This window comes from Pristiophorus japonicus, chromosome 1, assembly GCF_044704955.1.
Source record: "Pristiophorus japonicus isolate sPriJap1 chromosome 1, sPriJap1.hap1, whole genome shotgun sequence".
NCBI lineage: Eukaryota > Metazoa > Chordata > Chondrichthyes > Pristiophoridae > Pristiophorus > Pristiophorus japonicus.
This window is the reverse complement of record NC_091977.1, coordinates 50,739,671-50,755,594: the sequence shown is the minus strand read 5'-3', so window position 1 is coordinate 50,755,594 and position 15,924 is coordinate 50,739,671. Positions and strand designations below refer to the sequence as shown.

Here is a 15,924-nt window from a genome sequence, read left to right as displayed (position 1 = left end):
GAACCAATGCAGGGAGACAGAGGGAAACAAAAAGGAGGCAAAAGCAAAAGACAGAAAGGAGATGAGGAAAAGTGGAGGGCAGAGAAACCCAAGGCAAAGAACAAAAAGGGCCACTGTACAGCAAAATTCTAAAAGGACAAAGGGTGTTAAAAGAACAAGCCTGAAGGCTTTGTGTCTTAATGCAAGGAGTATCCGCAATAAAGTGGATGAATTAACTGTGTAAATAGATGTTAACAAATATGATGTGATTGGGATTACGGAGACGTGGCTCCAGGATGATCAGGGCTGGGAACTCAACATCCAGGGGTATTCAACATTCAGGAAAGATAGAATAAAAGGAAAAGGAGGTGGGGTAGCATTGCTGGTTAAGGAGCAAATTAAGGCAATAGTTCGGAAGGACATTAGCTTGGATGATGTGGAATCTATATGGGTAGAGCTGCAGAATACCAAAGGACAAAAAACGTTAGTGGGAGTTGTGTACAGACCTCCAAACAGTAGTAGTGATGTTGGGGAGGGCATCAAACATGAAATTAGGGGTGCGTGCAATAAAGGTGCAGCAGTTATAATGGGCGACTTTAATATGCACATAGATTGGGTTAACCAAACTGGAAGCAATACGGTAGAGGAGGATTTCCTGGAGTGCATAAGGGATGGTTTTTTAGACCAATATGTCGAGGAACCAACTAGGGGGGAGGCCATCTTAGACTGGGTGTTGTGTAATGAGAGAGGATTAATTAGCAATCTCGTTGTGCGAGGCCCCTTGGGGAAGAGTGACCATAATATGGTGGAATTCTGCATTAGGATGGAGAATGAAACAGTTAATTCAGAGACCATGGTCCAGAACTTAAAGAAGGGTAACTTTGAAGGTATGAGGCGTGAATTGGCTAGGATAGATTGGCGAATGATACTGAAGGGGTTGACTGTGGATGGGCAATGGCAGACATTTAGAGACCGCATGGATGAACTACAACAATTGTACATTCCTGTCTGGCGTAAAAATAAAAAAGGGAAGGTGGCTCAACCGTGGCTATCAAGGGAAATCAGGGATAGCATTAAAGCCAAGGAAGTGGCATACAAATTGGCCAGAAATAGCAGAGAACCCGGGGACTGGGAGAAATTTAGAACTCAGCAGAGGAGGACAAAGGGTTTGATTAGGGCAGGGAAAATGGAGTACGAGAAGAAGCTTGCAGGGAACATTAAGGCGGATTGCAAAAGTTTCTATAGATATGTAAAGAGAAAAAGGTTAGTAAAGACAAACGTAGGTCCCCTGCAGTCAGAATCAGGGGAAGTCATAACGGGGAACAAAGAAATGGCGGACCAATTGAACAAGTACTTTGGTTCGGTATTCACTGAGGAGGACACAAACAACCTTCCGGATATAAAAGGGGTCGGAGGGTCTAGTAAGGAGGAGGAACTGAGGGAAATCCTTATTAGTCGGGAAATTGTGTTGGGGAAATTGATGGGATTGAAGGCCGATAAATCCCCAGGGCCTGATGGACTGCATCCCAGAGTACTTAAGGAGGTGGCCTTGGAAATAGTGGATGCATTGACAGTCATTTTCCAACATTCCATTGACTCTGGATCAGTTCCTATGGAGTGGAGGGTAGCCAATGTAACCCCACTTTTTAAAAAAGGAGGGAGAGAAAATAGGGAATTACAGACCGGTCAGCCTGACATCGGTAGTGGGTAAAATGATGGAATCAATTATTAAGGATGTCATCGCAGTGCATTTGGAAAGAGGTAATATGATAGGTCCAAGTCAGCATGGATTTGTGAAAGGGAAATCATGCTTGACAAATCTTCTGTAATTTTTTGAGGATGTTTCCAGTAGAGTGGACAAGGGAGAACCAGTCGATGTGGTATATTTGGACTTTCAGAAGGCTTTCGACAAGGTCCCACACAAGAGATTAATGTGCAAAGTTAAAGCACATGGGATTGGGGGTAGTGTGCTGACATGGATTGAGAACTGGTTGTCAGACAGGAAGCAAAGAGTAGGAGTAAATGGGGACTTTTCAGAATGGCAGGCAGTGACTAGTGGGGTACCGCAAGGTTCTGTGCTGGGGCCCCAGCTGTTTACACTGTACATTAATGATTTAGACGAGGGGATTAAATGTAGTATCTCCAAATTTGCGGATGACACTAAGTTGGGTGGCAGTGTGAGCTGCAAGGAGGATTCTATGAGGCTGCAGAGCGACTTGGATAGGTTAGGTGAGTGGGCAAATGCATGGCAGATGAAGTATAATGTGGATAAATGTGAGGTTATCCACTTTGGTGGTAAAAACAGAGAGACAGACTATTATCTGAATGGTGACAGATTAGGAAAAGGAGAGGTGCAACGAGACCTGGGTGTCATGGTACATCAGTCATTGAAGGTTGGCATGCAGGTACAGCAGGCGGTTAAGAAAGCAAATGGCATGTTGGCCTTCATAGCGAGGGGATTTGAGTACAAGGGCAGGGAGGTGTTGCTACAATTGTACAGGGCCTTGGTGAGGCCACACCTGGAGTATTGTGTACAGTTTTGGTCTCCTAACCTGAGGAAGGACATTCTTGCTATTGAGGGAGTGCAGCGAAGGTTCACCAGACTGATTCCCGGGATGGCGGGACTGACCCCATCAAGAAAGACTGGATCAACTGGGCTTGTATTCACTGGAGTTCAGAAGAATGAGAGGGGACCTCATAGAAACGTTTAAAATTCTGACGGGGTTAGACAGGTTAGATGCAGGAAGAATGTTTCCAATGTTGGGGAAGTCCAGAACCAGGGGACACAGTCTAAGGATAAGGGGGAAGCCATTTAGGACTGAGATGAGGAGGAATTTCTTCACCCAGAGAGTGGTGAACCTGTGGAATTCTCTACCACAGAAAGTTGTTGAGGCCAATTCACTAAATATATTCAAAAAGGAGTTAGATGAAGTCCTTACTACTAGGGGAATCAAGGGGTATGGTGAGAAAGCAGGAATGGGGTACTGAAGTTGCATGTTCAGCCATGAACTCATTGAATGGCGGTGCAGGCTAGAAGGGCCGAATGGCCTACTCCTGCACCTATTTTCTATGTTTCTATTGGCTACTTTACTCTCTTTTCCCTCGCCCCACGGCTTTGAGATGACACAGCATCATGGACGATAACACTATGGGCTAGAATTTCCACTCCATTTCTGCCGGATTTTCTCGGTGGTACTGCTCGTTTTTGGTGGAAAACCACCCTGCCCAGAATTTCCACAAAATTTCACAGAGTTCCGCAGGCGGTTTCAAAATACCGCTGGGGAGCGGACCGCCGGCGAGCATTGCCGAAAAAAATGCTACCGCCCAAGTTTGGTCTCAGTGGTGACCCATAGAGGAGTAGAAAAAAAAACTGCCCACGCGAAAGCAACCAGAGCTGGGCGGTAGGTAAGTAGCCCTGCAAAAAAAGCTAAATTAAAGTGATTTTTATTATTCTTGTAAAATTCTTTTACAGCGATTAAGTGGAAAAGGCTCCCGAGAATGTTCTGATTTTTTTACTTTTTGGAAAAATTATTTTGTGTGTTTTGCCCCCTCCCTAGGCCCAAATTGGACTAAATTTGAGTAAGTAGCGCCTAATTTGATCAAGAACCGCCCAATTTGCCCAGGATCACGTTTTCTGCCGAGAATCTGCGTGCAAGTCCCATTTTTCCCACCAGGCGTTAATTTAATAATATTAGCGTTTTTTTGGGTGGCACTCCAAGCGGTGGCGGATTTTATAGAAATTCAAGTGTATTTTCTCATCTCCTTTGACAATCAAATATTGATTGTTTGCAATTGTTTCTGTCTACCTCAGTGGTAAATACAGAAAGCACTTCAGGGGCTCTTTGGATTATCTAACAGACAGACTCAATGTCATCAGTCAGCTGTAACTTGATGTCATAGAATCATCGAATACAGAAGAAGGCCATCTGGCCCATCATGACTGTGCCAGATTTTTGAAAGAGATATCCAATTGGTCTCCTGCTCTTTCCCCATAGCTCTGCAAATTTTTCCTTTTCAAGTATATATACATAACTACCTTTTGAAAATTATTATTGAATCTGCTTCCACTGCCCTTTCAGGCAGTGCATTCCAGATCATAACAACTCGCTGTAAAATAATTTCCTTACCTCCCCTCTTTTCTTTTGCTAATTATCTTAAATCTGTGTTCTCTGGTTACTGACCCTTCTGCCATTGGAAACAGCTTCTTCTCATTTGCTATATCAAAATGCTGCATAATTTTGAATATTTCTATTAAATCTCCCCTTAACCTTCTCTGCTGTAAGGAGAACAACCTCAACAAAACTGAAGTCCCTCATCCCTGAAACCATGCCGGTAAATCTCCTCTGCACTCTTTCCAAGGCATTCCTAAAAGTATGGTGTTTATGGGCTCAATTTTCCCCAAAGCATTTTTTTTGGCGTACTTGAAGAATTACGCCCAATTTTTGGGGGCCTAATTGCAGCAAAAAAAAAATTATAAGTTTCCCCGTTGGATTTCTTCATTTTGGCATGGCGTAACCCGACCTTTAGTTTTGAGGGTTGCACCTTGAACTGCACCAAAAAGATCATGCTGCCATGGTAACCAGGGACACAATGCGAGCTGAGGCTGCAAAATGAAGCATAAAGCCAGCTCCCAACACATTATAAAAGAATTGAAAAACACATAGCAGCAACTTACCTCCAACCCCGCCCAAAGGGCTTGTCAGTCCGGTCCCCTTCTCGGTCCCCATTCTCCCAGTCGTGTCCCATTCTCGGTCCCCGGATTATTTTTTTCTCTCTCTCTCGACTGGACAGCCTTTGGGCGGGGATTGGAGGCAAGTTGTTGCTATGTGTTTTTCAATTCTTTTAGTGTGTCCGGGCATCTGCTGTGCCGATTTCCTTAACTCTCCAGAAGGTTTTTCTGCAGAGGCCACATACGCTGGATTAAGCACAACTGGAGTAACTCTCAGCTGGCCAAACTTCCCTAATTGGCCAAAATTGGCGTAGGTGGCTGGTTACGCCCCCTTTGGGAAAAAAAACTGACCTAAAAAAATCATCACTAACTGAGTTACGTTGGTGCAAATTGATTTCCCCACTTATGCCAAAAAGACCAGCCTGCTCAAAAAAAACAGCGCAAATCACTGGGTAAAATTGAGCCCTATTATTGGGCACAATACTCCAGCTGAGGGAAAAGGGACATATATCACAAGCAACTGGCCTCCAAAGTGTATGCTCCATTAATTAAAACTAGTCAAATATCTGGCCAGCCAAAGTTCTTCAACTATTGAAGTGCAGCAGCATAGAGTGGCATGTGTGAGTTTGGTAAGTGGGTGAGTTTTAAGGGTTATTCTCTTTAAACCATTTGGAGGCTGGAGTAAATTATTAGTGGCAATTGCCAGTAGCTTCTAAGTAAGTAGCAGTTTAATTTAAAGGGGAAAAGTTAAATAGTTGGGAATCTTTCAGGCTTAGGCAGAGAAAAACAAGGTAACTCACCAGTAGGAGGCAATTAGCAGCTAGTTAAAACCAGTTCTGTAAATGACTGACCAGTAGTGAGTCATCGGACCTAGATGCAGTTTAAAAAGAGGCAGCTCGTGCAGAGCATGGAGTGCAGCAGCATAGAGTGGCATTCGTGAGTTTGGTAAGTGGGTGAGTTTTAAAGGCAAGTGAGAGTAGCAGGTGCTGTTTTGTCTTGTTTTTCCTACCAGTGCTGACACTAGAGCAGCTGATAAGGAGTGCGAGAGTTGGAGACGGAGGCCCAGAGACCAGCCCAACCAGCTGCAGACAAAGATAGAGGGATGAGAAATCGAGAGGTGACGTCACAGCCAAGCTGGCAAGTATAACTCTCTTTTAGACTGACTTTTAGATTGGTTTAATTGGCAGCGAACTACTAAGTAGCTGTTTGGTGTTTAAGTAAATTTTAGAAAGTAAATTAATTTAAGGGTAAAGTCATGGCAGGAGAGCTCGGACCCATGTCATGCTCCTCCTGTGCTATGTGGGAAATCAGGGACGCTTCCAATGTCCCTGACTACTATCTGTGCGGGAAGTGTGTCCAGCTGCAGCTCCTGACAGACCGCATGACGGCACTGGAGCTGCGGATGGACTCACTCTGGAGCATGTGCGATGCTGAGAATGTTGTGGATAACACATTTAGTGAGTTGGTCACACCGCAGGTAAGGGTTAGGACAGATAGTGAATGGGTGACCAAGAGACAAGGCAAGAGCAGGAAGGTAGTGCAGGAGTCCCCTGCGGTCATCTCCCTCCAAAACAGATATACCGTTTTGGATACTGTTGGGGGAGATGACTTACCAGGGGAAGGCACTAGCAGCCAGGTTCATGGCACCATGGGTGGCTCTGCTGCACAGAAGGGCAGGAAAAAGAGTGATAGGGAACTCTATTGTAAGGGGAATAGATAGGAGTTTCTGCGGCTGTAATGGAGACTCCAGGATGATATGTTGCCTCCCTGGTGCAAGGGTCAAGGATGTCTCGGAGCGGCTGCCGAGCATTCTGGAGAGGGAGGGTGAACAGCCAGTTGTCGTGGTACATGTAGGTACCAACGATATAGGTAAGAAGTGGGGAGAGGTCCTATGAGCTGAATTTAGGGAGCTACGAGTTAAATTAAAAAGTAGGACCTCAAAAGGTAGTAATCTCTGGATTGTTACCAGTGCCACGTGCTAATCAGAGTAGAGGGAGCAGGATAGCGCAGATGAATACGTGGCTTGAGCAGTGGTGCAAGAGGGAGGAATTCAAATTCCTGGGACATTGGAACCAGTTCTGGGGGAAGTGGGACCTGTACAAAAGGGACGGTCTGCACTCAGGCAGGACTGGAACTGATGTCCAAGGGGTAACATTTGCTAATGCAGTTCGGGAGTGTTTAAACTAATATGGCAGGGGGATGGGAACCTATGCAGCGAGACAGGGCGAAGTAATATGGAGTCAGAAACAGATGGTAGAAAGATACAAAGCAATAGTGGAAGGCCGAGTAAACAAAGGCAAGAAACAAAAAGGGCCACATTACATCATAATTCTAAAAGGACGAAGGGTGTTAAAAAAACAAGCTTTGTGTCTTAATGCGAGGAGTATCCGTAATAAGGTGGATGAATTAACTGTGCAAATAGATGTTAACAGATATGATGTGATTGGGATTACAGAGACGTGGCTCCAGGATGATCAGGGCTGGGAACTCAACATCCAAGGGTATTCAACATTTAGGAAGGATAGAATAAAAGGAAAAGGAGGTGGGGTAGCATTGCTGGTTAAAGAGGAGATTTATGCAATAGTTAGGAAGGACATTAGCTCGGATGATGTGGAATCTATATGGGTAGAGCTGCAGAACACCAAAGGGCAAAAAACATTAGTGGGAGTTGTGTACAGACCTCCAAACAGTAGTAGTGATGTTGGGGAGGGCATCAAACAGGAAATTAGGGGTGCATGCAATAAAGGTGCAGCAGTTATCATGGGTGACTTTAATATGCATATAGATTGGGCTAACCAAACTGGAAGCAATACGGTGGAGGAGGATTTCCTGGAGTGCATAAGGGATGGTTTTCTAGACCAATATGTCGAGGAACCAACTAGTGGGGGGCCATCTTAGACTGGGTGTTGTGTAATGAGAGAGGATTAATTAGCAATCTCATTGTGCGAGGTCCCTTGGGAAAGAGTGACCATAATATGGTGGAATTCGACATTAGGATGGAGAATGAAACAGTTAATTCAGATACCATGGTCCAGAACTTAAAGAAGGGTAACTTTGAAGGTATGAGGCGTGAACTGGCTAGGATAGATTGGCGAATGATACTTAAGGGGTTGACTGTGGATGGGCAATGGCAGACATTTAGAGACCGCATGGATGAACTACAACAATTGTACGTCCCTGTCTGGCGTAAAAATAAAAAAGGGAAGGTGGCTCAACCGTGGCTATCAAGGGAAATCAGGGATAGTATTAAAGCCATGGAAGTGGCATACAAATTGGCCAGAAATAGCAGCGAACCCAGGGACTGGGAGAAATTTAGAACTCAGCAGAGGAGGACAAAGGGTTTGATTAGGGCAGGGAAAATAGAGTACGAGAGGAAGCTTGCAGGGAACATTAAGACGGACTGCAAAAGCTTCTCTAGATATGTAAAGAGAAAAAGGTTAGTAAAGGCAAACGTAGGTCCCCTGCAGTCAGAATCAGGGGAAGTCATAACAGGAAACAAAGAAATGGCAGACCAATTGAACAAGTACTTTGGTTCAGTATTCACTAAGGAGGACACAAACAACCTTCCGGATATAAAAGGAGTCAGAGGGTCTAGTAAGAAGGAGGAACTGAGGGAAATCCTTATTAGTCGGGAAATTGTGTTGGGAAAATTGATGGGATTGAAGGCCGATAAATCCCCAGGGCCTGATGGACTGCATCCCAGAGTACTTAAGGAGGTGGCCTTGGAAATAGCGGATGCATTGACAGTCATTTTCCAACATTCCACAGACTCTGGATCAGATCCTATGGAGTGGAGGGTAGCCAATGTAACCCCACTTTTTAAAAAAAGGAGGGAGAGAGAAAACAGGGAATTATAGACCGGTCAGCCTGACATCAGTAGTGGGTAAAATGATGGAATCAATTATTAAAGATGTCATAGCAGCGCATTTGGAAAGAGGTGACATGATAGGTCCAAGTCAGCATGGATTTGTGAAAGGGAAATCATGCTTGACAAATCTTCTGGAATTTTTTGAGGATGTTTCCAGTAGAGTGGATAAGGGAGAACCAGTTGATGTGGTGTATTTGGACTTTCAGAAGGCTTTCGACAAAGGTCCCACACAAGAGATTGATGTGCAAAGTTAAAGCACATGGGATTGGGGGTAGTGTGCTGACGTGGATTGAGAACTGGTTGGCAGACAGGAAGCAAAGAGTAGGAGTAAATGGGTATTTTTCAGAATGGCAGGCAGTGACTAGTGGGGTACCGCAAGGTTCTGTGCTGGGGCCCCAGCTGTTTACATTGTACATTAATGATTTAGATGAGGGGATTAAATGTAGTATCTCCAAATTTGCGGATGACACTAAGTTGGGTGGCAGTGTGAGCTGTGAGGAGGATGCTATGAGGCTGCAGAGTGACTTGGATAGGTTAGGTGAGTGGGCAGATGCATGGCAGATGAAGTATAATGTGGATAAATGTGAGGTTATCCACTTTCGTATTAAAAATAGAGAGACAGACTATTATCTGAATGGTGACAGATTAGGAAAAGGGGAGGTGCAACGAGACCTGGGTGTCATGGTACATCAGTCATTGAAGGTTGGCATGCAGGTACAGCAGGCAGTTAAGAAAGCAAATGGCATGTTGGCCTTCATAGCGAGGGGATTTGAATACAGGGGCAGGGAGGTGTTACTACAGTTGTACAGGGCCTTGGTGAGGCCACATCTGGAGTATTGTGTACACTTTTGGTTTCCTAACTTGAGGAAGAACATTCTTGCTATGGAGGGAGTGCAGCGAAGGTTCACCAGACTGATTCTCGGGATGGAGGGACTGACATATCAAGAAAGACTGGATCAACTGGGCTTGTATTCACTGGAGTTCAGAAGAATGAGAGGGGATCTCACAGAAACGTTAAAATTCTGACGGGTTTCGACAGGTTAGATGCAGGAAGAATGTTCCCAATGTTGGGGAAGTCCAGAACCAGGGGTCACAGTCTAAGGATAAGGTGTAAGCCATTTAGGACCGAGATGAGGAGAAACTTCTTCACCCAGAGAGTGGTGAACCTGTGGAATTCTCTACCACAGAAAGTTGTTGAGGCCAATTCACTCAATATATTCAAAAAGGAGTTAGATGTAGTCCTTATTGCTAGGGGGATCAAGGGGTATGGCGAGAAAGCAGGAATGGGGTACTGAAGTTGCATGTTCAGCCATGAACTCATTGAATGGCGATGCAGGCTCGAAGGGCCGAATGGCCTACTCCTGCATCTATTTTCTATGTTTCTATGTTTCTATTAACTAATAGCCTGCGCTGTACCAAGGAATTGTGGATAGAATGATCTCATAGAAATTTACATTACAGGAGACCATTCGTCCCATCATTTCTAGCCGGCTGACAAAGAGCTATCCCACTTTCCAGCTCCTGGTCCATATCCTTACAGGTTATAGCACTTTAAGTTCATATCCAAGTATTTTTTAAATGCTATGAGGTTTCTGCCTCTACCACCCTTTCAGACCCCCACCACCCTCTGGGTGAAAAAAATATTCCTCACATCCCCTCTAAACCTCCTACAAAATACTTTAAATCTATGCCCCCTGGTTGTTGACCCCCCCGGCCAAGGGAAATAGGTCCTTCCTATCCACTCTATCTAGGCCCCTCATAATTTTACACACTTCAATTAGGTCTCCCCTCAGCCTCCTCTGTTCCAAAGAAGACAACATCAGCCCATCCTATCTTTCTTTATAGCTAAAATTCTCCAGTCCTGGCAACATCCTCGTAAATCTCCTCTGTACCCTCTCTCGTACAATCACATCTTTCTTGTAATGTGGTGCCCAGAACTGCACGCAGTACTCTAGCAGTGGCCTAACTAGTGTTTTATATAGTTCAAGCATAACCTCCCTGCTCTTATATTCTATGCTTCAGCAGGCAAGTATCCCGAATGCCTTCTTAACCACCTTATCTACCTGTCATGGTACCTTCAGGGATCTGTGGACCTGCACTCCAATGTCTTCTGTTCCTCTACAGTGCTCAGTGTCCTACCATTTATTATGTATTCCCTGTCTTGGGTAATCCTTGCCACTGGACCAAGACCTAGCTCTGTCAAGCCCGTGTGGTGGCTGGTGTGCAACGGCCACCTCACGTTAATAAAATTCACGCACAGGCATCTTCCACCCTTCAGGATGTAGTTCGGGTCCTTCATTGAAACACCTGTGAACTCGTCCTGTTTTTGGCGTGGATGATGATGATAGCCCTCCCCAAATGCATTACCTCACACTTCTCCGGATTGAATTCCATTTGCCACTGTTCTGCCCAGCTGACCAGCCCATTGATATCTTCCTGCAGTCTATGGCTTTCTTCTTCATTATCAACCACACAGTCAATTTTTGTATCATCTGCAAACTTCTTAATGATAGCCTCTACATTCAAGTCTAAATCATTGATATACACCACAAAAAGCAAGGGACCTAGTACTGAGACCTGCGGAATTCCACTGGAAACATCCTTCCAAAACACCAGTCACAAAAACACTCATCGACCTTTACCCTTTGCTTCCTGCTACTGAGCAAATTTTGGATCCAACTTGCCACTTTGCCTTGGATCTCATGGGCTTTTACTTTCGTGACCAGTCTGCCATGTGGGACCTTATCAAAAGCCTTGCTAAAATCCATAATCGCTACATCAAACACACTACCCTCATCGACCCTCCTTCTTACCTCCTCAAAAAATTCAGTCACGTTCGTCAGATACGACCTTTCCTTAACAAATCCATGCTGACTGTCCTTGATTAATCCATGTCTTTCTAAATGAAAATTTATCCTGTCCCTCCAATAATTTTCCCACCACCAAGGTTAGGCTGACTGGCCTGTAATTACTCGGTTTATCCTTTTCTCCCTTTTTAAACAATGGTACAACGTTAGCAGTCCTCCAGAACCACACCTGTAGCCAGAGAGGATTGGAAAATGATGGTCACGGCTTCTGCTATTTCCTCTCTTGCTTCTCTTCACAGCCTGGAATATAGTTCATGATCTGAAGGATGAGATTACAAAAATGTCCAAAATGGACTATTTTCAATTCCTCACTTTAGTACAAGAGTTATCTATTACAGGAGGAATTGCCTGCAGACCCTTGAAAAACTGAAGCCCAGAATCAGTTTGTTTTTTCAAAAGAGGCAAATGAAAGAAAATTAAGGGTCCCCAGACCCCAGGGCTCAACAACATAAAAACAGGAGTAGGCCATTCAGCCCCTTGAACCTATTCCACTATTTAATTAGATCCTGGCTGATCTGTACCTTAACTCCATGTAATTGTACTTCTTCAAATCATCAGATTTATTTATTTATTTATTGACATTATTTGTGTCTCTATAATGTACTATCATTGCAGAAAATGTAATTACTATTTATTTTTGGGTAGCCAGCACTGTCTTTAGGAAGTTAGGAGGGAGTCCTCAAGAGCATCAAATATTTGTGGCAGAGCCCCAGGACTGAATTAGGATTTACAGCATTCCCCCTCAGAGGTAGACAATCATGATTCTATAATCAAATCTTCATTAATGATCCACCTTTTGGAAGTTACAAAAATGTCTGAAATACAAGGGGGGAGGAGGGAAAAGAGGTTATTTTCTGCCCTGCCCCTCCCCCCACCACAACAGGACAGGGCATTTGCTTGGCACATGGCTGTGGCACTGATTCTCAGCTGACTTCCTGGGGTCAGGATTATTTTAATAATTTTGGCAAGCTCCAATAAAACTATAGAAGGAGACAATTCAGACTATCAATCCAAATCCAGTTCCACTCTCCTAAGCTCTCCTCATAGCCAGGTATCTCACTCTACCTCAAATATTTATTCACATTTCCAACAGGGCATGTGCTCAGGAGACCCATGCAGATGTTTTAAAGCGTAATATATTGTGATATGGCTTATTGTATTATTGATGTAACGTCTATGGACTTATTTCTTCATGCACTTTATTATGCACACTTGAGTTTTAATGAATATGGGGGGTTGGGGAGGGGGGGAGGAGAAGGGGGTGCTAGGGTCTCCAGGGCCCCAAGAATTCTTAATCAGACTCTGGAGTCTAGAGGATAAGCTGTGCCAAGATCTCCACATATCCCAGTATCTGGATGTGGAAGGCGGCGGACAGCAAGCGTTTTGATGTGTCAAGCGCTGAGAGTGATTTTACTCACATTATTTGTCCCTTGGCTGTAGTTACAGACAAATCCATTTGGAATGTTTTTGGTGAATTACTGATTAGTGTGGCAACACCGTCTGTATTTACAAAACTGAAAACAATCCCTTAAAAAAATATATATATCCACAATCGGATTAACTAATCCACCATCAACAAGATCCAAAAACAGTGGGCTTTTGTTTTGAAAAGTGACTAAAACGGAATAGGATGAGTCATTCTCGGGATTACCTGGCTGGGACCGAGTGAATAACTTTAAACGAGTTCAGGCATGTTATCTATTAACTGTTAAGGGTGTCGCTGTATGGTAACAATTTTCTCCACTTGAGTTCATGTACCAATACAGAATGCTGCTAAATGGAAAGACTCGGGAGATGGCTGGCTGCAATGTTTACAAGACACTTATACAGCCGGATCCGCCTGATGAGAGATGACCATCTCCTTCCTCTCTCTCTCTCTCTCTCAATCTCCCCAGGGCCAGACAGAATAACCTCCATCCACCCCAACTCTGCCTGACATGTGCTAAAACAGCAATATTACCTCAACCAGAGCCCCGGGTCTGCAGGGACTGGTTAGCGATTGTTGACACTAGCACCCTGTCCCGGTTTGTTGCAACAAAAAAAATCAAGGTTAAACAAACAGCAGCAGTAGAAGGCACGGTGCATATTAACATATATATATATATATATATATAAAACGCGGATGACTCAGTCCTCCAGATCTGTGGAAATCCCCATGGGTAATGCATGAGGAAAGACATCTTACCTGTGATGCACAACAGGGCAGGGACATCTCTGCAAGAGGCGAAACCTACACGACCGACAGCACCGGAATCCGCCGAGCCAGCGAGCGAGTGAGTGAGTGAGTGAGCCGAGCGCTTGAAGCCAGGGATCTCAGAGACGGGCGAGGAAGATCGGGCTGCCGGATTGCCCCCTGCCCAACATGATCTGGGGACCAGGTTAAATACGAGCAGGGGTTTTGGAGAGGGAGGGAGGAGGAATATGCCAAGAGGCCGCTCCAGCCACACAAACAAAAAAGAAAAAAGCGGCAGCCCCGGAATCAACAGCCAAACGCCAGCCTCCCGTCCACACACACCACACATACAGGCGGAGCCCGGCTCCAAATCACTCCCTCTGCCTCTCTTTCTCTCTGTACTCCGTCCTCGATAACAATTCACTTCCGGAGACGTCAGTTTCTGTGGTGCAGATTTCAGTCACCATTGTTAAAGGGGAACTCTTTTTAAAATCTGCATACAACATGTTCTCTGATTTTGATTTGGGTTTTTTTTGGCCGTATGTTTTTTGTTTCAAGGTGGAAGTTTGCCCTAGGATCTTGTTTTTAAATTGACAGATTTTTTTGGGGTTTAGCTTGTATTCCATTGTATGTTTCCCCCCGCCCCATTTTACAAAGCATAATTTCCCTACATTACAGCAGTGGACTGCACGTCACATGCGCTTCTCTGACAGCAAAGTGCTTTGGGGACGCCCTGAGGTCGTGAAAGGCGCTACAGAAATGCAAGTATTTTAATGAATAACGAAGGAGATGTAAACATAGGGGTAAATTAAGCGAATGTAATTTTTCTTATTCAGCATTCCACTCGCAGAAAGAGGTTTGGATGGAGTCTGTACATTTGGTGAGAATATATCCAGAGTGCACCTGTCTTGCCTCATGTGTGGTGTTTGAATTGTCTCACTCTCCCATTTTACCTCTAGGAAGGATTTTGCCAGTTCTCAGCTGTGGCACTGACTTAACCAAGTACTAAATCTGCCAGAAGCTAAACCTGCCTGGGGACTGAGAGTGAACCGGTAAACTGGCATTGGGTTTCACTGTAAGTGACCCTCTAGGAGGTCACTGCAAATGTACAAATGGTCCACCCTGTTATATATGGAAGAACTCCACAAGACTGAGTACTATGAGCTAAAACTGATGTGACCTTAGTCTCTTTAATACAACTCCTAAGCAGCATGGCAGACAGCCTTTTATACTCCCTTGCACGAGGTGTGCAGGTGACCCTTGAGCCTCCAACAGTTGCGCCCTCTGGTGTCAAGTCTCACATAGTTACAATGTTTACATACATAACACACCCAAACACAAAAAAACCTAAATCATAATCTGCACAGTAAACGCTGGAAATACTCAACCGGCAGCATCTGTGGAGAGTGAAACAGAGTTAACTCATCTATTGTTTATGTGGCTCAGTGTCAAATTTTGAATCTTCATAATACTCCTGTGAAGCACCTTGGGACGTTTCACTACATTAAAGGTGCTATATAAATACAAGTTGTTGTTGATGACCCTTCATCAGACCTGGAAAAAGTTAGAGATGTAACAGGTTTTTAAGCAAGTATAGAGGCAGGGGGAGGGGAGGAGAGGAAAGAACAAAAAGGAAGGTCTGTGATAGGGTGGAAGGCAGAAGAGATTAAGCGACAAAGGGGATTATGGTGCAAAGCAAAAGGAGATGGTAATGGGACAAGTTAAGAAACAAACGATGTGTCTAGATAGGGTGTAAATAGAGATGGCAGAATCATCAACTGCTGCTGTGGGAAAGGGTAAAAAACAGGAAAAAAAATTAAAAATAGGGGCAGAGGTTATGGTTTGAAATTGTTGAACTCGACGTTGAGTCCAGAAGATTGTAAAGTGCCTAAACAAAAGATGAGGTACTGTTCCTCGAGCTAGCATTGAGATTCATTGGAACAGGCCAAGGACGGAGCGATCAGAGTGGGAGTGGAACGGAGAATTAAAGTGACAGCATCCGCAGTATTTTGCTTTTGTAAATCATAATCTGTTTCGTCTGATTAATGTTATGATTACCATTCTGCAGTGAAGCAAGTGTACTGGTGGACACCACATGATCCCTCTCCAACCCATCTGGGTCCTGGAGACTGGGTAGTGCATTGGTTTAACATGCTAACGTTTAACCTCTCAGACCAGAGTATGCATGCAAACTAGACTGATGGGATAGAAAACTCTATAAGTGAAATGAGATTATGGTAATTCCTTTCCTGGCCAACATGCTTTCCTCAACTAAAATCAGATTAACTGACCATTCAAATCATATGCTGCTTGTGAGATCTTGTGTACGTATTTGGATGGCATGTTTGCCTACTTAAGAGTGACTACA

General features: G+C 44.3%; 1 protein-coding gene across 1 annotated transcript in view; it reads right to left on the bottom strand.

The window, feature by feature from the left end:
* serinc5 (serine incorporator 5) overlaps positions 1-13,975 on the bottom strand; it is a 102,486-nt gene extending 88,511 nt beyond the window's left edge. The window contains exon 1 of the mRNA XM_070879740.1: positions 13,569-13,975. Coding sequence (XP_070735841.1) covers positions 13,569-13,595 — 27 coding nt within the window. The 5' untranslated portion in view covers positions 13,596-13,975. The remainder of the gene's footprint in view (positions 1-13,568) is intronic.
* Positions 13,976-15,924: the final 1,949 nt, after the last annotated feature.